General features: G+C 49.4%; 1 protein-coding gene across 1 annotated transcript in view; it reads right to left on the bottom strand.

The window, feature by feature from the left end:
- The window catches only part of LOC121914356 (heparan sulfate glucosamine 3-O-sulfotransferase 2-like), a 98,970-nt gene extending 76,163 nt beyond the window's left edge, over positions 1-22,807 (bottom strand). Inside the window, exon 1 of the mRNA XM_042437726.1 lies at positions 22,718-22,807. Coding sequence (XP_042293660.1) covers positions 22,718-22,807 — 90 coding nt within the window. The remainder of the gene's footprint in view (positions 1-22,717) is intronic.
- Between the last annotated feature and the right edge of the window lie 207 nt (positions 22,808-23,014).

The following is a 23,014-nucleotide window of genomic DNA, read 5'->3' as shown; positions in this document are numbered from 1 at the left end:
TTATGGGTCTCCTGCCTGCAGAGAGGTTTCTTCTTCTGCCAAGCATGAAAAGAGATCCTGGCTGGTGGTGGCAGGGCCTGGCCCTATGGACACCCACCACAGCTGCTGCAGATGCTCCTGAGCTTCCCCAAAGGAGGGGTCGGGTTTCCTGAAGGGAGGCTGAGTGGGAAGCCTCAGCCGGGGGATCCCTGAGAAGAAAGAGGAGGAGAAAGAGGAGGAAACTGTGCTGTGCCAGGGTCTGCCCAAGGAGGGCCTGGGCCTGGCACCATTTCTGCACCGCTAGGCACTGCTCTGATGTCAGGAGAGGGCTCCCAGCTCCCAGAATGAATTATCCCTGTCTCTGGGGCAGAACCCCCAAGCAGGCATGGGAAAGGGAGCTGTGCTCCGACTCTCATGGTGCAGACACTAGCCATGTGCCAAAACCTTGGGTTTGTGTCCTTTTAAATACATAATAAATGAGGGTGGGAAGGAAGCAGCCCTGCCCTTTGCACTCTGGGCCACTGTCTGGAAAGCACATCCTTGGCACACATGCCCCAAACAGGCTCCCCACCACCCACCACTGCCGCCAGTGCCAACTTTCCTGCATGTCTCAGAGTTTCTGTCTCATTGTTGGCATCTGAGGCTGCAATCCTGGGAGGTCCCTCTGGGCCTGGAAAGTAGGTGCCAATGGCCTCTGCTCTGGTTGCTGCCTCCTTGCCCTTTGGAAGGCCACAGTGGGATCCCCACTGCCTCTCCCATCCTCTTCTCAAAGGGCTGCAAGGCCTGGCTTTCTTGGTGCTCCAGGAATTTTCCAAAGGAGAAGGGGAGGGGATTCAAAGTAGCCAAACCCCACTGGAGCCATGAAGGAGAACCTGGTGGAAGGATGAGAAGCCGGGCCAGATCTGAGCAAACACAGAGAGGCCGCCATGTACCATGCGCTTAATTGGCCAGTGGGGAGAGGATGGCGAGAGCTAGAGCAAGAGAGAGCTTCCTGGCCTTGAAGTCTGTGCAGCCGGCCTCATAATGCGTCGGAGCCTTGAAGCTCTTCAGGAAGGAAAAGCCAGCAAAGAGAAAAGGGAGCCTCCGGCGCTGCCTTTCCAGCAAGTCCTGCCTGAGCTTTCTTTGGCCAGGCCTTTGAAGGAAGATTCCCTCCACTTCATGACTCCCCCCTTCCCCATTTTCCCTGCTTTGGTGTTTGGGAATGGTCTCCTTTGTCCTTTGATTTGGGGCGTCAGGACATTCCAAAATGTGCCTTCTGGGGATAACACTGAGGCTTGGGCTATTCTGCCAAAGGTGACACTCACAGAGGGACCCAGTCCTGGGCAAGCCTTCCTCCCACGAAAGGCAGGAGCTCAGGAGAAGAAAGGCTGAGGCCCAGAGAGTGGCCTTTCCTCCTCTCCCAGCCCCAGACTGGCCTAGCATTCAAGCCTTTGGAGACACTGAGATGGGAGGAAGGGGTTCTCCCTCAGCCCTCCCAAAGGATCAAGCTATAGCTAAAGACATATGAAAAATCAAAGTAGGATTCATAGAATCATAGAGTTGGAAGAGACCCCAAGGGTCACCCAATCCAACCTCCTTTTGCCATGCAGGAACTCTCAATCAAAGCATCCCCATTGACAGATGGCCATCCAGCCTCAGTTTAAAGACTTCCAAACTACATACTTCCCCCCTTTCTCTTACTTGGGGCCCGGGACAACATTGCAAAACTGGGCAGAGGCGCTCCCAGGGCTCAGAAACCGTGATTGCCCCGCCTACAGGCGGAACATGGCAACCCTATCTTACTATGATTTCTTCACAATTATAATAATGGGAAAGAAAGGGGAATTTGGTGTGTTTACAAGATGTTTGTGATTGCATTCATCCATTAGATTTTTCTTTTCAACAATATAATACTTTTATTAAGACCAAGCAAAAATTCAGCAGATTTGCAGGACTCTTCTGCTTCAGGCTGGATGTTACAATGGAACAAAAACGGGGCGGTGGATATGTAATAGGAAGGGAAGGAAAACCACAGTGTGGGCTGTGTTGCAATTTCAGAAAGGTAGACTCAGGTCCAAAACACACTGCAGAAATAATCCAGTTTGAGACCACTTTCACTGCCCTGGCTTAATACTAGGAAATCCTGGGAATTGCTGTCTATTGTGGCACTAGAGCTCTCTGGCAGAGATGGCTGAATGTCTCATAAAAAATACGGTTCTCAAAACTTCCTCACACTGTCCCAGGGAAGTTAAAGCAGACTGGATTATTTCTGCAGTGCCTTTTGGAACAAAGATGCAGTTTCAGAAGTACAGTAAAGCATTCCTACCCGCCTTTGCAGCACTTTGCAGGCGAGGAGCGCCCCCTGCTGCAACCGAGAGCCTCCCTTCTGGGGCCTTTGGGGAATAAGCCAGAGAGGAGGAAGAAGCAGCCAGGGTCAGTGGGTTGAGCGTTAAAATACTTCTCTGGAGGCCAAGGGTTCAAATCCCTGCTGGGCCATGGGAACCCACTGGGCGGCCTTGGGCAAGTCATACTTTCTCAGCCTGAGAGAATGGCAATGGCAAACCCCTTCTGAAGAAACTGGCCCAAGAAAACAATGTGGTAGGGTTGCCATAAGCTTGCAGTAACTCAGGAATGAGTGAATGCACACAACAACAATAATAACAAGGAGGAAGAGGAGAAGGAGGAAGAGGAGGTAGTTTTGGGAAGCAAACCAGATCTTTGCTGCTTGATGTAGGTGGCAATGGAGGAGGTCTTCTTAGGCCATCTGATTTTCTGGCTGCTTTGAGGCACAATTCCAGGCGCTGGCTATGGCCAGACTCTCTGAAGGACTGTGTCTTCCCTTCTCTGCCATTACAGAGCCAAGAAGCAGGAACCACCTTCGCCCTCCTGGGGCTCCTCCTGGGGCTCCTCCTGGCCAAACGTTATGTTTTCAATGCACTCTCCAAGGGGCTTGTGACCAGAACTTTGGCTCTGGACTGAGTCTCAGACCTCTATTCCTCCTTGAGCCAAGTTTGGTGGGTGTTGTGACTTCCCTCCTAAGCAGGAGAAGCAGCCAGACACCAGTGGCTACCATGTCAGTAGGGCAGACAATCTGCTCTGGATGGCAGTGTGAACTTTCGAGGGGCTGTTCAAGGCTCTGTGAACTTGGTCCTCAAGCCAGGCAGCACTGCAGAAAGGAAGGCTGGGCTGAACTGGGCAACCAGGCACTGGAAGCCATCCTATCAAGCCTGGATCCGAACGCCCGGATTGTCTGGAATCCGAGATCCCAGTTTGGTGGGAAGGGAAAGCCTCAGTCTTCGTGCATGTGCGCACACTCACACACACACACACACACTCCCTCCCTCCCTCTGAGGGCCCAGGGACTTTCCCACCACAATAGGGGTGTCATGCTTCCCAGTTCCTGGCCAGCACAGCAGGCTAGAGGGCCCATTTGCAGATGACACCAAATTAGGAGGAATAGCTAATACCCCAGAGGACAGGATCAAAATTCGAAATGACCTGAATAGACTAGAAAGCTGGGTCAAAGTTAACAAAATGAAATTCAACACGGAGAAATGTAAGGTACTGCACTTAGGGAGGAAAAATGAAATACACAGATATAGGATTATGGGGACACCTGGCTGAATGAGAGACTTCTACGTATGAAAAGGATCTAGGAGTCCAAGTAGACCACAAGGTGAACATGACTCAACTGTGTGATGCAGCAGCTAAAAAGACGAATGAAATTTTAGGCTGCATCAATAAAAGTATAGTGTCTAGATCAAGGGAAGTAATAGTGCCACTCTGTTCTGCTTTGGTCAGGCCTCACCTGGAATATTGTGTCCAGTTCTGGGCACCACAATTTAAAAAGGATGTGGAGAAACTGGAGCATGTTCAAAGGAGGGCGACCAAAATGGTGAAGGGTCTGGAAACCATGAAGCCCTATGAGGAACGACTTAGGGAGTTGGGGATGTTTAGCCTGGAGAAAAGATGGTTAAGGGGTGATATGATAGCCCTGTTTAAATAGTTGAAGGGATGTCACATTGAGGAGGGAGCAAGCTTGTTTTCTGCTGCTCCAGAGAACAGGACCCAATGGAGCAATGGATGCAAGCTGCAGGAACAGAGATTGCAGCTCAACATTATCAAGATCTTCCTGAGAGTAAGGGCTGTTTGACAGTGGAACACACTCCCTTGGAGTGTAGTGGAGTCTCCTTCCTTGGAGGTCTTTAAGCAGAGGCTAGATGGCCATCTATTGGGGATGCTTTGATTGGATTTCCTGCATGGCAGGGGGTTGGACTGGATGGCCCTTGCAGTCTCTTCCAACTCTATGATTCTAGGATTCTATGAGGGTACCTTGGTTCTTTGGGAGGGGGAAGCAAGGTGCCTCTCCAAGGTGCTGGAGAAATCTAGGACCAGGTCTGGAGGCAGTGGGGGACTATGGGTCAGCATCACTCCAGAGTGCTCCTTGGACCCCTGGAATAGATCCACTGCCCAGTTGACATGAGGGCAGCCAGCAGCCAGCCCTGAGGGGCCACTCAGTTTGTCCTCCTGGCTCCCGAAGCTCAAGCTCTTGTGCAGCCAGACGATCGGCCAGAGGTGTTAAGGGTTAAAGCCAGCAAACTGAGAAATGCTTAGATGTGTGTGACCATGAGCATCCAGCACCAGAAGGACAAGGCTAATTAGCCACAGCTGAAGCTCATAGGCACAAGGTCACTCTGCTTGACTACGTGCAGCAAAGCCTGGATGATGAAACATGTGTCTTCATGGATAGGAGGACACTTTACAGTGTGAGACAGGAAGTGACTGAGTTTGGGAGACCGCATGGTCTGGAGTGTATATAAACTCAGGGGCTTCCAGTAATTGCTTGTGGGTTTGAGTAGGAGTTGGTATTCGTTTGATCTGTATAGTAGCATTGGTGATTTGTGGTTAGCACTCTGTAAATAAAGATAGCACTTTCGGGAGCCTGGCTTCTCTGGTCATTTATTCAGCTGGAGCCGGAGCAGCAAGGATTGCTGGAGAGTTCCTGAGATTCCTGCAATTCCCTCACTTCTGGAAGATATCCAGTGCCTGTCATCTTCACTGAGGACTGTGAACCACATTTCTGCAAAATTGTCAACTACTCTGCTATATTCCAGAATTGGTTTATAAGCCCAGCAGTTTTCTGCCAATAGTTATTGGGCTCAGCAGCAGTTATATTGACAGGAGGACCAGAGCAAGGAAGGGTCACTTTGGATGACGGTGTTGGAAGATGGTGGCTTCACTGAGACCTCTGCAGTTCGGCTTCGCTTCGTGGAATGCCTGCCTGCGGTCATCAGCAGTATTCTTATTAACTTGTTATTATTATGCTAATAAACACCCCACCTCTCCCTGAAAAAACCAGGACTCAAGGCAACTTACAAATTAAAAGAAATGTAATACATAAAAGGTTAACAACATTTTATAATGTAATGAAATTATCAGTAACATGAAAAACTATTCATTAAAAGCAATAAGAAGCAGCTTGAAAACAGAGGCCTTCAAGTGGTCTCTTAAAGGTTCAATATGTCTTTGCTGAGTTATGCAGTGCATATCTGACCTAGCTGATTCATTTCACGTGGGCATAAGGTTTCATTGTGAATAAAAAGTTTGCTGAAACAAATTTAATTGCTGCTCTTTGCTGTAGGAAACCCTCTACAGCGCTCTACAAATAAAGTTTACTACTACTACTGCTACTAATCATAATAATAGTACAGGCCCAGGCTTGGTTAGCCCATGAGAGATCTCTTGGGTACAGGGATGCCAGGAGCCCTTCCGTTTGGGCAAGGCCCATTTGGGCACCATGGCCTCTCCTCTCCATGCCTTTCCTGATCTGCTGCAGGTGTCAGTTAGCAATAGCAAGGCTCCCAGAAGAGCAGCAGGAGCAGGTCAAATAAATCACCATCAAGCAACTTTCAGAGCTCCAGGCCCAGTTTTTGGTGGAGCCACAAGATGGTGCTGCTTTGCCACAAACCTGCCTGGCTGTACTGAGCCCTGGCTGGGTTGCTGGGATCCCTCCCTCGCCTCGCATCCCTCCACACAGCGAGGGGGCCATTGGAATTTGGGCAGACTCTACAACATGGCAGCTCCTATCAGCTGTGGGTGAACAGAGCGGGTTTCCATTTGCTACTCCCCCTCAGGCAGCAAATTGTCTTGGGATGGCCCGCTGCAAAGGGCATCTCACAGCTGGCCATGCATGCACTGGTGGAGGACAAGTCTTCAGGTGCCACCCTGGATCCTGGAAGTGTGGCACGTTTTAGTGTCATTGCCCCTGCCAGTTGCCCAAAGGGGAGGAAGGTGAAGGGGTACTGGAATCGGCCTGCTTGGATCCCTTCAGGGCTGCAATGCCAGGGGCACATGCCAAGGCCAGGAAGGCATGTGCCACAAACAGAGCTTGGGAAGTCACTTTTTGGAAGTGATTTGTTCTCACTGCTCTCAATAGTTCTTGGGAAAACAATTAATAGCCATTAGTCGCTGCAACAGCTTCCTAAACACTCTGAAGGCCCCAGATCCTCTCTAGTCTGGGAAACCAAGCTGAGTCACAGCCCTGGTTAGTCCCTGGATCGGAATCCCAGGCGCTGATGTATGTAGGTTCTGTTTCAGAGGAAGGAACTGGGAAAACCACCTCTGAGGATTTCTTGCCTAAGAAAACCCTTAGAAATTAATCATGGAGTCACCATAAGTTGACAGGTGACTTGAAGGCACAGAACACAGTCACTACAATGTTTTAGAAGTAACTCATTGTTATTCTGTTGCTATCTGATACCATTATTAAAAAAAATCAAACCAACCTTTGGCTCAACAAGATACTGGCACAATGCCTGAAAAAAATCATGCTGAAAGCACCACTAAAGTAACTTCCCCTCCCTTGCTGTGATGCTCTTGAAATGTGGCCTCAATTATCCCCTCATTAGGAAAACAAAAGGTAACTCCCTCCAGGCAGCAGCCTCACCTGCCACCTTTGCCTTCCATGCTCTGGCCAGGAACTCCCCCAGAGCTCACCTATGGCTGGGTTTGGGGTCTCTGCCTGGTTGCAGGGGGGATACTTCCCCAGGGGCTTTGGTGGTTCCCCAGGCCATGATTCATGAGGGCTACTACTCAGGGAAGCTGGGACTGACCTCTGTGATGAGGGTCACAGTGGGAAGGCCACAGGCCACCTCTCAGGGGCAGCCATGCAAGTGGAGGAGGGACAGTGGGTCCACTCTGGGTTTTAGTGTGAACTGAAATGACGCTATGAACCTGAACCCTGAAGTGCCTGCGCTTTGGCTGTGTTGACCTTGTGGATGAGACGCCTCCAAGCTCACCTGTCCTCCACTTCTCTGCTTCGTTCTTGCAAATGCATGTCTGTGACCTCTCTGACTGAATCTATCCATCTGGCATGGGGTCTTCCTCTCTTTTTTTACCCTCTACCTTTCCTAGCATTATTGTTTTTTCTAGGGATCTTTGTCTTCTCATAATGTGGCGAAGCCCTTGATAGGTGTGTGAAGTTCAGACTGAAATCCAGAGCAGAGCCCCTCCGCCAGTATTGAAGCCAACACTTCCATGAACAGGTATGGTTAGGAGGATGGAGGCAGGAGGGAGGAAGGGGGAAGGAGGGATGCAAGAGGGCCAGGGCTGGATCACCCACTCCAACCCCCTTATGCACACATGCACCCACTCACATGCATGCACAAACACATAGACACACAGACCTTTCCCCTGGCCTGGGCCAGAGGATCCCATCTGCCTTCCCATCATATTTGAGGTCACTTCCATCCATCCTCTCCCCACCAGGCTCTGGACTCTGGAGACAAAGACTGAGGTCCTTGCCAAGAACTGTTAGTGGATGGGAGGTGGCACTGAATTGATACTGAACTCCCCAGCCAACACTCACTTGGAGCAGGTAGCCTTTGCCACCTGCCAGCTTTGCTAGTGAGAGTCAGGAGCAGCCACCAGAACACATCTGGGGGGATAGAGAGAAAGAGAGGAGAGGCCATGGGGAGGCAGTGCCAGCCTTCTCCTCTTAGGCACTGCCAACCTTCCTCTCCTCTGCAGCAGAGGCCTGATTAGGAGCATTAGCAGCAGGCCAGGAATCAGCCCTCGTTTGAGTCGCGGAGTGATTGCTACTGATTGCAATTGTCTGCTGTTGCTGCCACTACTGCTGCTGCTCCTCTTCCAGGGGGCATTGCCCCAGGTCCCACCTGAGACCCCTTGCTGGGTTTGGGGGCTGAAAGCAGAACAGATTGGGAGAAAAGCCGCCTGTTTGGCTTCTGCAAGGTGGAACCGAAGAGAACAAGGAGGACGGGAAAAGTGCAAGACCTCTGCATCTTCCACACTGTGATTAGAAGACTAAGAGGAATCTGTTTATTCTCCATTTGTTTTTCATATTGCTCACCTAGGACTTGCTGTAAACCAAAAACAACTATTTTGGAAAAATTTGGGGATACAGTATAATTGTGAGCTCCAACAAAACAGGGTTTTTTAAAATATAGACTAATCAGCCTTTCAGAACCAGCACGGTGTAGCGCTTTGAGTGTTGGACGAGGGCACTGGGAGACCAAGGTGCAGTTCCCTTCTCAACCATGAAACCCACTTTGGGCAAGTCACACTCTCTCAGCCTCAGAGGAAGGCAATGACAAACCTTCTCTGAACAAATCTTGCAAAGAAAAACCCATGATAGGTTCATGGTGAAGTCACCATAACTTGGAAACAACTTGAAGTCACAAAACAACAACAAAAACAAAGTAAACAATTTTTTTTTAAAAAAGTTATTATTGCTGTGGCTTGAGTTGTTGGTTGCTCACCCCATGCCTAGTGCCTTTCCCCTCTACCAAAAAGGAGTTCCTTGGTGGAACATGAAGACGGAGGGTGTTTGGCTTGGTAGAAACAGCTTCACCCACAAAACCTCCACCGGGTGGCAGCAGAGCGGCTCCTGCAAGGAGGGCGGTCAGTGCACAGTCGCAAAGGCTGGCAGAACCCAAATTTGGCCAAACTGGCAAGACCAGTCTGTGGCACCCATGCCCATCCATTTGCACTTGGAAGTCCTGTGGCCCCAGTGCAGAAGTGGCCAGTGTCAAATTAGCTTGGCTGCCCCCTGAGCTCTCTGTGGCACTGGATCTATTTCTGTGGAGAGGGTTGAGCACCTGGGCAGCTCCTGCTTAAATCCTGGAGTGTGTTCATGGAGTCCTCCAGGCATCATTGCCCCTTCCCTGTCAAACTCTCTGCCTCTCCATGCCTCCCTCTTCCGTCTCGCAAACCCTGCCACCGCCGTGCCTCCTGTCCAACCCATTGCTCTGGTTCCATGAGCAGCCATATGAAGACCCAGGCCATGTGCGGCTGGCAGGGGTTTCTGCTCCTGGTGATGTCCCTGCCTTGGGAAGTGCTTGGCATGCTCCTGTCTCATGCCTCCCACCTGCCCTGTGGCAACACTTCACAGGCAGAGACTGAGTTGGCTCTGTCAGAATACTTTGCAAGGAAGTGTAATTGAAGTTCTCTTCCCGGTGCCTGGCGAGAATGACTCATGCCACACTGCTGTTTGTCTGTATAATAAATAAGACTCAAATCCAAGGCTGCGGGAGCTGGGCCTGGTGAAGGGGGCCAAGCATTGGAATCCAGGGATGCCAAGCTGTGTGAAATCTCAACTCCCGGAGGAGGTGGCATGCTTGGCGCTGCCCCAGCCCTTTCTGGTGCGTTCCCGGGTGGAAAACAGCAAGAAGGTGTAAACTGGCACTGGGCCTGTCCTGGCCATCCCAAACATCTTTGGCCCATAGCTCATAGAGTAGGCTGGTCTACACTTGGGGTACGCATGGGGCAGGGACTATGGGACAAGAAAGGGCTGCTGGAACATGAGTGGAAAGCATTCTCATTCTTGCTCATTTCTCTGCAGAGTGAGGGGCTTCCTCTCAATGCCTCGGAAATTCCTGTGAGAAGAACAGAGTGTAGTGGCAAGGGTCCTTTATGCCTTCTGCATATATTCAGCTGGGGAATTACTCTACCCACAAAAAGGCACATAGAATGCAAGCACAAAAATATGGGATTACCTCACTAAAAATGTTCCCTGTGTGTGGCACAGTGGCTGGGACCCTTCTTCATTTCGCTGCGATGTAACCATCTTCCATCACAGTTATGCTATGCAGTCTCTCTTCTGAATACAAATACAAAACAACACATGTGGATCAATAGTCAATGCACGTGTGCAATTGCAGTGCACTGTTTGCACAGGCAGTGTTAGAGACGCTGTGCATTCATGCTGATTTGTGTGTTTTAATGTGCCACCACATGTGCAATATTCCCACATGCACAACTGTGCTTATGCCACTATCAGTTGGATACAACAGTTGTGCCTTGACTAAATAAACACTTGACTTGCATAGCACAACCCACACATGTGTATGCCCCTAACAGCCTGCTGGCCAGTGTGTTTGGCTCTGTTTCCTGGACAATCGCCCGCCTCCTAAATTTTCAGAGCAAAGTGTCAATGACTCTTGAGAGCTGTGGGCAAAGATCTCTGGGGGGTTTCATGTGACAGGCAGACTTTTTATGGAGAACATTTGCCCTTCAATCCAGGGGAAAAGAATGGAGAGACCCCTAAGCCAGGCTGCCAAGAGGTCATTTCCTGGAAAGAGCCAGGTGGTCAAGTGGTTCAGGCGTTGGACTATGACTCTGAAGATCAGGGTTCAAATCCCTGTTTGAGCTTGAAAACAAGCCACATTTTCTCAGCCTTGGAGATGGCGATGGCAAACCCCCTCTGAAGAAATTTGCCAAGAAAACCCCTGCAAAAGGCTTGCCTTAGAGTCACTAGAAGTTGAACATGACTTCAAGGCACACACCATTTCCTAGAAACAATTAAGGCACCCCTTCAGAACATCAGGGCATGTCATTCCTATGACCCAAGCACTGGGAGAAATGCATTTGGGGCCCAGCCCTGCTCCCTTTCTGAACCCAGGCCACGGGGTAGGCTTGCTGAGCACCCCCTCCTGGTGGGCTGCTGGGGGGGATCAGTGGCCAAAAGGGCCTGTTTGGCTGCCTCCTTCCCTCCAGCAGTGGAGGTCTCCTTGTGAGGAGGCTTGCATCACTTTGGTGAAGACGGGAGAGGTGCGGTGGGAGAAGGGCCCCATCAGGTTCGCCACTCTTCTGGGGTCTCACCCAGCGTGATTCGCACTCGCTGCACCCGCCTAGTGAAGCCACAATGCTGCCTCACTCTTAGGAAATGTCTCCCTTTGTCCCAGTTTCTCTTTCTTGGTGCATTCCTGCTCTGAGAATGGTTCACTTGTCAGGATCCCCTTGTCACGAAGGAACAGAACATGGCTGCAGAGGCCCCTGGCCAGGAAACATTTCACTAACAGACCTTGCCACCCATTGGATGGGCAATCCTTTCTTGCCCAATGAAGGAATGGAAAAGGGAACAGAGAGGAGAGAGAGAGGAGAGAGAGAGAGAGAGAGCACCAAGGCTTCCCCTCGAGGCACTTCCAGATTCAGTTCATAGGAAAGGCCTATCAATCCTAAGGCCTCGCTTCCTCCCCCCGGACCCCCGCTCAACACTTCTCCAAGGTCCAGCCTCTTAATGTGCATTGCATTGTTTAGCCAATTACTAATTTACTTGGAATTAACTTTAATGCATTAATAAATGTTGCCATTTCCCTGACAAATGGCTGTAATAATGCATTTTAATGGGGCTGTAGCAGTCAGGGATAAATATCTTTTGCATATTACTTATTCAGTACATCTGTAGCTAATTACATTTGCTGAATAATTACAGTGCAGCTGCCTCCCTGCCCACCTCTTGCCCGTGTCAGCAGCCCACCCGGGATCAATCCCACCTCCGTCATTTTCTTCCCCAAAACAGTGACCCCCCACAAGAGCCACTGTGTTTATGGGGCTTAATGCCCCTCCGTGGGGCTGAGGAGGGGGCAAGGCCCCTGGTGACACTCTCTGTCCGGAGGGCTCTCTGCCTGGCGCATAGCGCTGCCAAGGCTGTGATTTAGTTACCTCTTTGCAGGAGAAACTCGTTCCAGAGATGGATGGCAGCAATGGGCAGAGCTCTGCGAGGAACGTGAATAATTCGTTAATCACAGCCGCCAAGGCAGGGCAAACGTCCCACTCCAACCTGTCAGGAGGGAAAGCTGGCATCAGGGAAGAAAAAGATTGAGAGAGAAAGGGGCAAAGAGTTGGTTGGATGCCATCTCAAGGAGCCTGATAGCCAACCTGGGCCCTTGGCCCCCTTTCAATGGGCCCAGCTCAAGCCAAAGGCAGCTTTTGGGTGATACAGAAGGCTCTCACAAAGTGAGGCACAGTCTGCCACCAGAATATTATAGATGTTGGATGCTGGAAAAACCTTGAAAACCCATCAATTGACCAATGGCTGTGTAACGCTACTTGTAAAAGGAAAGTCCAAAACTGAATTATATAAAACATGGCAACCTTTTATAAACTTTATGAAAGTTAAAAAGGGGAACTATACAGCGATTATGTTCAAAGGGTATAAGAACCTTTAATAAGTTATGGAAGTACTAATTGGTTGAGAATTTTTTTAAGAACCATCATAATGAAAGTTATAAACCTACTGTTAGAGGTAAGAGGCTTGCTAGACATTTTATTTTCAATGGATGTCACCGAAAGAACGAGGATTTATGATGGGAAGGTAGCTGAGGATTTAAGAATTAAAATTAAACAGTAAGATGGGGAGATAAATAAAGGAAGTAACAGATACAAGTTGTGATAAGGGTCAAATACCTCTCAAATATAATGGTTAAGAAATTATATGATTAAGATGCAGGATGTATGACAAAGTATAAGGTGTTTTATTTTATTTTATATAATTAATAAAAATATTTTTTTAAAAACAAAGTGAGGCACGGTCTGTGACCTAAAGATGGAGCAAACTAAACGTTTAAGGAGGCAGGCGGTCTATATGCAGAGTCCATATGGAGAAACTGTCAAAGGACAAGGAAGGAACTTCTGGCAGACATGAAAAAGGGCTTCCTGAGAGTAAGAGCCACTGGCCACAAGAACGGCCTCCTCCCAAATGTACATTCATGCGTGAAACTGGCCTTCCGACAATTAAGTCAGAACAGCCTCTATCTCTCTCAGGAGGACTCAGAAGATGCCATTCATAAAATGCTCCAAGGCTGCAAGCGCATTGACAAGGCCAAAGGGCACGACTGTATATTCATGGTGCCTGTTCTGGGTCTACTCTGAAATGTAGTTTTCCATTCCTTGTCAGCCTGGGAGATTGCGTCAGCTCCTATACAGACAATCCAAAAGTTCAGGCACTGGGGCAAAAGCAGATGGTTCTGTACAGTATTTTGTTCAACAGTTCAAGGAGTGGTAATGGTTGCAACCCCAGAGCAATGTCTCTCTCTCTCTCTCTGCCTGCCTTTTTTTAATGAAAAGGACTGGGGCAGCCATAGGAGATGTAGAAGTGTGCGTAACGCCCTACACTCTCGCACACACATTGCAGTCCAAGAATGCCTGCAAGGCTGCTGTTTCTGGTTTAGATAAGGAACAGCAAACATGGTTGGCTGGAACAGGGAGTCCATGGCCCCAGTCAATGGCACAGCCATGTGGGCAATGTGGCGGAAGTGTGCCAGGCTCCTTGGCACTGAAGATGCCTGGAGCAAGAAAACCCACTGATAGCCACCATCCCCTGACCTCCCTCCTCTTTTAACTTTACTGGGGTTGCCAGAAAGAAGACAGAAACAAAGAGGTGGGAGTATAGTATGCCTCTGCTTAGCAAGGAGAGTATGAATGAGGACCAGCAAATGCAAGGATGGCTGGAAAGTAGCCATTTTGGAACTGTAGGTAGCCAGCCCCTGTCTTCCTCTTGAAAGAAGCCAAAGAGGAAGAAAAGAGAACCTGAGATGTGGTTAAAAACCAGGCTGCCATCTTGGCCTTTGGGGAGTGAAAGAGAGTCTCTGTATCTTCTCATCTGAGTGAGAAACAACAGAGGGAAAGGCAAGAACCAAGCAGAAGAAGCCAAGAAAAGGCTGCAGGGAAAGAGGGCTGTCTGGCCGCTGGGGGAGACTTTAAGCAATCTTCAAAAACAGCGGATGAATTTCTGAGGCGGTCCCAATTTCTTAATGGGCAGAAATGTTTCTTAAAAACCCAGTCCTAAAATGCCCGCATTGTGAAGGAACTGTGGTGAGGTTGGAGAGGGAAGCCATGTGGTATTCGGGGTCTCCTGACAGCGCCCCCCAGGACCAACAATCTTCTAGAACATGGCCACATAGCCCTAAAAAACCATGGATGCCGGCCATGAAAGCCTTCAACTTCACAGCTCCTTGAAAGCTAGCTCAGCCCTGGAATGGCTTCCCCATCCCACTGACAGGGAAATAATATAAATGACAAAGGATGGGTCCCGATGGTCCATTATTGCAGCAGGATTCCTTGTTCCCCCTCAGCTGCAATTTTTGCAGTAGCTGGGGAGGTGCTGCTGCATTTTTCTCTGGATAGGTAATTATGGGTCTCAAAAAGGCTCTGTAAGGGCATGGGGCATGCAACACAATCATTGCAGAAACTCCCACTAATGGACAAAGGGAGGGGGCTGCTGCTTTTTGGGTTGGCCACAGGTTGCAAATGGATGGCAAGGCACAAGCAGCCCCACTTGGGGTGGGGAATGGGTGGGCAAGGGGTGCCAGTTTTATCTTCATGCTTTGAGCCCCCTCCCCGCAGCCCCATGTCTGACTCAGAGGAAGGAGCATCCCCCCACACCTTTTCTCTGCAGACTAAACTTCTCCTTGACATGATCCCATGATTGCCTTTTCAAAACTGCGCACAAGTGGATGTGGGAAAAGGGAGGGAGGTAGGCTCAGCACCGTCATTCCTCGATAAGGTATCAGGTGACAGAGGGATCAGTGCCCACCGCATAACGCTGCAACTAATCCTTTGCAATCAATATTTTTCATTAAGGACCCATGCAAGTCAGGCCATTATAGCAGGAGAAAAATCTGTTTAGGTTGACACCTTGATGAAGTTATTCGGCGTGTGCCGGGGGTGCGGGTGCGGTGGGGGGCTTAAGCCATTGAAAGGTAATAAAGAGCCAAGAGCAATGGAGCAGACTTACAGGATCTGCTTAGGAGCACAGCTCTGGGGCTGGAGAGGTCCATTGGTGGGTATGCTCCTAATTTATCCAGGAACTGCAGAGAGCTGCTGGCAGCAAGGTCTCCAAGGCTGGGGGGCTAGGAGAAGCCTCTGGATGCCCACAGTGGCCCCTTGGAAGCACAAAAAGCGGAGAGTCTAGCATCCCCAATGTGTGCGCGATGCCCTGGTTAAAAGAATCGGATCTGTAGTGTGAAAGCCCAGCTTCTGCCGACTCACCAGGCCAAGGCTGCTCACTTCCTTTGGAAGAGTGGCTGTTGTTGTCCCTGTTTTGTGCCATCAAGCTGACTTTGATGGCTTATGGCAATTGTCTGAATGAGGGACCGACAGGATCCCCCTTGACCCAGTCCTCACCTGCAACTCTGCTGAGGATGGCATCTGCCATGAGCACTGCACATGAACACAAACAAAAACACATATTTTACGCAGGAACGCAATGTGTATATTTATGCAGAAATATTTCCTTTAACTGTGAGAATATGAGAAGAAGGAAATGGAGAAATAATCATTTTCTCACAAAGCACTGGGAAGAAAACTACAGAAATGGCTTGTCTATGGATTCAGGGATGAAACAGTGGAAGGTTTATATCCGTAAAGGGGGACAAAGCCAGCCTGGACCCTGGACCCATCTTGCTGACCATTTGCTGGGCTCCACACTTGCTCCCTTTGTCCTTTTTAAAAAAAGACACTGTGTGCCCCTTCCATTTCCTAAATCCTGTCAGTTTTGCAATTGGAAGAGAACGGATAAGGTACCAGGGCCACTGCCTGCCTGCTGTCCTCCACAGCCCCCAAATCTCCTGGCATGCCAACGGAGGGGCCAGTTGTCGCTGAATGTGACCCATCAATAATAGATGCTGGCAAACCTCAGAGAGGGCTAGAAATCTACACAGAATGAATTATGGATGCAGCAGAGCAATGTGCGCTCCATCATGAAGGTTTGCCTCGACAAGGATGCTTTTGTGCAAGCTGGTTCATTGTCGTCTTCATCATCCTCTTTCTTTAAGCCCTACCTTTCTCTCAAACTGGGAATGCATCCTGGCTTATGTTCTGTCCCTTGTGTTTTTGTTGGGTAAGAATAACATGCCTCATGTTTTCCGTTCCTCATCCTTGGCCACTCCATCCTGAAGCAATACAAGGCTAGAGCCCCCGACTGGCATCGCTGCCCGCTTTGAGATGTGGGTGAGCTGGGTCTGCAGCTGGCACACTGCAAAGCTGGGAAGGCTGCCAACCACATGCTCACCTCCTGGAAAAGCCAGGCATTCCCTGCCAAATGTAGCTCCAAAGCCACCCTTCCCATCCCCAGGTGCCTTGAAAGCACCCACTTTGGGGAATGTGGAGGCTGAGAGGCAACTGTTGTGCAAGGCACACTTATTCCTGGGCAGAAATACTATGTATGTTTCTGTGCAGAGTAATTCCCTGCAAAACTTTGGGTTGTGCGAACACAAGCAGGAAACTGCAGAAATATCTTCCCCAAGGGCCACCTAGTCTAACCTCCTGCCATAAAGGAAGACACATCTAAAGCACTCCTGAAAGAGGTCTATCCAACTTATGTTTAAAGACCTCCAGAGACGGGGAGTCCACCAACCTCTGAGACAGTCAATTCCACTCACAAACAGCTCTCACAAGGAAAAAATCTTTCTAATGTTTTTCCTGTAATTCAAATCTCTTGGTACATGTTCTGGTCTTTGGAGCAGTAGAAAACAAGCTCGCTTCATCTTCTGCATGACGTCCCTTGAAGGTATTTAAAGATGGCTATCACATCACATCACCTCTCACTTTCCTCTTTTCAAGGCTAAACATTCCCATCTCCCTAAGCTACTCCTCATAAGACTTGGTTTCAAGATCGTCTTGGTCATCCTCCTCTGAACATGTTCCAGCTTCTCAGTATCCTTCTGAAAATGTGGTGCCCAGAACTGGACGCAGCATTCCTCCAGGTGAGGTTTGACCAAGCAGAAGAGAGCGGCTCTACTACTTTCCTCAGTCTGGACACTAAATTCCTGTTAATGCAGCCCAGAATTGCATTGGCTTTTTGGCTGCTGCATCTGACTGATAACTCACGTTTAGCTTGTGGTTTATAGGACCCCCCCCCCAATCCTTTTCTTTTCACATGCTCTCCTTTCGAGTCAAGGTGTCACACATCCTATATTTGTGCATTCCATTTTTCCTGCTTCAATGCAGTGCCTGACATTTATCATTGTTGAAATTCATTTTGTTAGTTTTGGCCCAGGTCCCAATCTGTCAAGGGAAGCAAAGGACAAGGAAGGTAGCTGAGACCTGCTGGCATGGATGCCACTATTTATTTTGCTTCTTCTAGGCCTAAACCAAAGGGCCATTGCCCCCAATGTGTCTGGTTTTCAGGCACTTTCCTGGGAGAGGAGGAAGGGACCTTGGGTTCCTGGTGGGAGGAGAAATCGGAGCATCTCCCTCCAATGGAGAACCCCTCTGCCATGTGCCTCCATAGCGGTACGCACCGTTGTGTCGCTTGACCGGGTGCGTACCTTGGCTTGTTAGTTTAGAATGTGAGACACAGATGACATGAATCAAGTAATTGTCATTCCTGGTAATGAACAGCAATTTCCAACTGCAACAGTGGCACGCCTCATAATTAGTCAAAAGCAAGATGAAAGGTCTTTGCAAAATTGCCTGTAATTGCAAGCACCTCTTGCTTTCTCCTAACTTAAAATTAGGGGGAATAATACTGAAAACAGCACGACGCGGCTGCAGACAAAGAGCAGTCCCACCTGAGGTTGCTAAGGAGCAGAGGCTCGGCTGGAGCCCCTGCCCGACCTGCGTTTTGATGTGGAGGTTCATTCCGCCACACTCTCTGTGGGCCTCCGTCCCACTCCCCCTCGCTCCGCTATGCATCCATGAGACCGGAGCCTGATACGGTAATGCAATGGCCCCTAGAGGGCCAGCAATGAAGGCAAGGATACACAAACAGCAACTGAGGCCAACATAACAACACAAACCTCTAATTGTGAGGATGCTGCTTGGCTACACAAGCTCACGAGGGGTGGGCTCCTTTCCATGGGTGCCGCAGGTGCTGCTAGTGTGCCATGCGGTATGGAGCAAAGAGGCACTTCATGGTCTGGAAGGAGGTTGAGAGGAAGGCTCCCCAGGCATCCTCTGGCTTGGACTCCTGCTAGTCTCCAGAGGAAAAAGATTTGGGAATCGTCTGGCTCTGCCCACGGCACTCACTTTGCACCCAGAATCATTGTGTCTGGCAGAATTTCCACAGAGTCAGCTTCACCTCTTCATGATCAACCCATGTAAGGACTGACCCTCACTTTTGGTTGTGCATTGCATGTACATAGGATTGGGTCATCTTGGTATCTTTGGGCATTGCCATGTCTTCATGAGCCCCTGCATGACACACGTGAGGTCACCATTGGCAAGCAAACACATAAGGGGGATGTGATGGCATCTTCCCTGTGTACATGTGTCTCCATGTGTGTGCTTTCATAGTGGACCTTCTGTTTCTACTGTTATCACCACCTGTGACTCAGGTGTAGGCCTTCCTGTGGCAGCCCAGGAGCTGGTCCTGACCCTGGCATTATGAACTTGGGCCAGTCCTTGCCCCTGAGCCTCATGCACCAAATGCAGACATCTCCCTAGGTGCAGCTGCTTCTGTGGGAAGCTCAACATGGGCTCTATGATTAGGATGCCTGTGTAACCCCTCCCCATCCTGAGCCTGTTTGTGCCATCTGCTGATCTGGAAGCACCTCAGCAACTGATCTGGGGGGCGGTGGAGGGTGGGTGGTAGTAATCAAAGGTTGAAATTGGTTGAAAGTGGGTCAGTAGCAGCTGCCACTGCTTGCCTCCCTCTGGTCCTCTTCGGCCATAGAGAGAAGAGCAACTGGTGGAATTCATTCAAATCCACCTCCGTGCTTCATATGGCTGTAGGACACACAGATAGAGAGCAATACACACACACATGCCCACACATGCACACCCGCACACACAAGCACATGCATCCTACTAAGCCCCAGTGCTTTGCCTGCCTGCCCTCTTCTTTCCTGTCTCTGCAGCTCTGTCCATTTCCCTGATAATGGGACCACTTTCTTTCTTGTTACTCTAATATTATTAGGGTAAAGGGTTTGTCTATCTGGCTCTGCAAATCATTCGGGCCTCCCTCCTGGCCACTGAGGACCATCTCCCTCTCCCATCCCACCGCATCCCACTCTGGGGGTCTCCCTGGATTTGCAGCACTGCTCAAAGGAGAATGCCAGCTACCAACCTCAGAAGAGGGACAGACCCTCCCAAGAGAGGGCAGCCTTTACCTGCCCTGGACTCAAGAAAAGGAGCAACATCACCAGGTTCCCTGGAAATAGGACCCATTCACTCCAGGAGCAAGGAGAGGGTTGGTACCTTTGGGCCTGATTCCTATTAACTAATCCGGACTGGAGCAGACCCATTGAATTAATGGTTGGGTGGTGAGTCAACATGTATGTAAATCTGACTGATCCATTGGGTCTACTCCAGTTGGGAATGGCTGATAGGAACGAGGATACTGCGTTTTGACCATTCATCTGAGCATAAGTTGGTTCAGCGGGCACTTGCTCACCCGAAATTGGAGAGGTGGTCTCCCTGCCTCTGAGGGACCCCTCACTCCTGGATTGAATCTCATGGAGACCATTTTTCCCACTTGTTGCAAAGGCTCCTTCCTCCTCCGGCTTCCACTAGTCTCTGTCAGCCGGAGCCCAAAACCCCACCCCTCTTGTCTTTTTGGCAGGTGCCATTTTATCCTGTGAATTTCGCTAATGTCTTTATTTGCATGAAAATGGCTCACCCACTCAGTCTCTCTCACACACACACACACATCACACGCACATCACACACGCACCACTCTCTCGCAGGGGCATCACTGCTTCAATAAAGCATTTCACTGAAAATCTTTTCAGAAATCACAAAGCTATAGCCTCTCCATTCAGTGCTATTGTAATTATTTCCCTGAGCTTTTAATTACAAATGACACACTTTTTAAATCTGCTTTTCAAAGTTTTAAAATAAATGGACAATACGGTACTGTGCTTCTAAAGTGCTTAAAGTTTAAAATATTTCATTTGGAGAAAAACAACCAAGCACAAAGTTTGATTTTTAAACCAGGTGATGCTCAGAACGGTGCCCCAGCTGTATTCCTCTCTGGTCCTTTGGGAAGCAATGTGCAAAGTGCCCTTGGAAACCTCTCTTGACTCTGAGGCCATTTGGGTGCCATGCCTGCAGTTGGCACAGGTGTATCCTTGGCACTGGGGCATTTCGGGGGCAACTCACAACATGGACCTCAACCCATAAAGCAGCCTTGCATTGGGGCGTAACAGGAGGGTCTGTCTTCTTTTCTGAGGATGGGGCCCTTTATGGAGGCCATCCACACCACAGCCACCCCCCTTCCATCAACCAACCAAAGACGGGTGAGGGACCACCAACCCTTCCAAGTGCCAGCTGAGCTCCATTTATGGGATGCCATCACAAGGGACAACGTTTTGCTCCCTACCAGAACTTGGAAACGTGACTTTATGCACTGCAACTCCCATAATCCCCCAGACAACTGGCTACACTCGTTAGAGGATTCTGGGAGCTGTAGTGCAAACAAGTAGCTTCCTCAAGCTCTGCTCCTTACTTTCCCTGCCATCTTCTGTTTTACTTGAATGGTAAAGTGGAGAGAGGCAGAAAAGAAAAACGTTTTGAACGGCATGCATTCATATTGACTTTTGCCAACATGAGATAAGTGTCCTCTGGGTGTTTCTGGGTGTGTGATGCTTTTTAGTATTTGGTGACATGGGTTTCTGCTTCTATGCTGATTATTTTACTGAAACCACTTCATTTCGACAGGAAATGTGCCTTCCGCACCTTTGTCGCTTGAAGCAAGAGGGATGCTGAGCCCCACATCAGCTCTATTTCAAATCTCTCTCTCACACACACATACACACCAATGCCTTTCTCAATAAAGGTTGATATTCTGTGTCTCATAAGAACCGCAGTATGAGGTAGGCAGTAATAGAGAATAAAAATATCTTCTTGATTGCACGGTTTTGGGGGAAGTCGATCCACCCACTTTTCCGTTGCCGTTTGGCCGTTAGAGATAAAAGAGGCTAAAGAGGTCCGTGGGTTTTGCTCCCAAATGTGTGAGTCATGCACCAGCAGAGACCAAACCATGGCCAGGATCTCTCTTCCAAGGCCTGGACCACGGCCCCAGCACTGCCATCGCCCAGTCTCTCTCATGCACACAGACACAAAAGCACACAACACCAGGTTAAGCTCCCTCCAAGCAGCACATGGCATGCACTAGATTCACATCTGCATAGGGACGCCTCAGCCAAGCCAGGCCCATGTACCACTGCATGCCCACCATAAGATGAGGCCCACCAGAAAACCTACCAGGCTTCTCATTCTGTCCTAATGATGAAAGGCATCAACATTATCTTGAGCATTTACCAGTGTAATTTAGGGCACTCCCAGCTTAGACCGAGTTTTAAGGAACAAGTATTCTCTGCCAAACTCTGGCATTAAAAAACAGAGGCAGAAATACGACCCAGTTGCATTAATTTCTTAGTAATAAATAGCATCAAACTGTTGTTCGGTTCAATTGCCTGCACATAAAGCTGGCAAGAGGAGAGATTTCTGTCTACTGTATACACCTGCATACAGACACATCTCCACAGGGCCTTTGTTGGGTCTGTGTTTGAATGATGGTAAAAGGCAGGCTAGGTCATTTAATAAGGGTCCCTTACTCCCTGTTTGAGCAAAACCATGCACCCTTGTCTTCTGAAAACAGGAGGGAAGAGGAGTAGCACCAAATGTCAAGGGGTTGTTCTCTCTGTGTCTTCTACACTTCTCTGAGCCATGGCAGCTTGACCACCCCTTTATGTAGACCTATCTGGCAAGTCATTCCAGACTTATGGCTATTCCCAGTTCCAACGTTCTGGAAAACAAGGAATATTGACTGGAGAGAGGCAGAGAGCAGCATCCGAAACCAGTGAGCTACAGCCGCAGAGTTGCAGTATCTCTCATGGACACAGACACACAACACCAGGTTAAGCCCCCTCCAAGCAACATCTTTTCCGCCTGTAATTAATATCTGTGTAGTCAAAATATAGCAACGCAGCTTAATTTTCCTGCTAAGATTTTTGACATGAATGTTCCTGAAGATTAACACTGGGCTTAGCGATGGATTTGGAGGCTCCAGGACCGGGCTTCTGTTTTGCGCTTGCATCTGGGCTCCTTGCAGCCGTCCAGAGCCACCTGGCTGGTGGGGCTGAGGCGCTCCGTCTGGGTGCTACTTCTGGGGAGGGATGTACAGTAGCTGTTTGTATTTAGCCCAGTTCTCTTGCTCTGGGGACATGACAGCGCAGGCACACTGCGCTCGGCAGAGGTTTGAACTGCAATGCAACGAATCCAGGCTAAAAATATAGCGATTGCTTTGTAAGCATCTTCCCTCCCCCCTACTAACATTTTTGTGTTCCCAGAGATGTTACTCCTGCTCTGTGGCAATAACAGCAAGAGATGATAGCGCTCTGTTCACGGAGAGGGCCTTTATCAAATGCAGAAACCAGAGCCGCTTTCCAATGCGAGTACATCAAACGGTGGTGGCTGATCCAAGACGGCTCTGCTCTGTACGTTTTGGCCTCTCTACCTGTCGGTTTTTCTAAAAATAAGCTCTGGCTCAGAGTAGGAGGGTGTGCAGTGTGCGTACATGTGGGCGCATGGGATGGTGGTTGGGGTTTATTTCTCTTTGCTCCACTGTGAAGTTATCCCGGCGCTGGGACCAACCTGGCTTGGCCATGGCTGGTGCCCTCCCTGTTCATGGCGCTGGACAAATGCAGTTGCCTGATTCAGAAGCTCCAGGTCGGTGGTGGTGAACCTGTGGCACGTGTGCCAGAAGTGGCATTCAGAACCTTCTCTGTGGGCATGCATGCTGTCGCCCTAGCACAGAGTTTGCCAGACTTCATTACTAGAAAGCCAGAGGGACATGGCACTTTGCAATAAATAA

The sequence above is a fragment of the Sceloporus undulatus genome, chromosome 8 (assembly GCF_019175285.1).
Source record: "Sceloporus undulatus isolate JIND9_A2432 ecotype Alabama chromosome 8, SceUnd_v1.1, whole genome shotgun sequence".
Taxonomy (NCBI): Eukaryota; Metazoa; Chordata; class Lepidosauria; order Squamata; family Phrynosomatidae; genus Sceloporus; species Sceloporus undulatus.
Note: the sequence above shows the minus strand (reverse complement) of the source record. Positions and strands in the feature narration are given on the sequence as shown.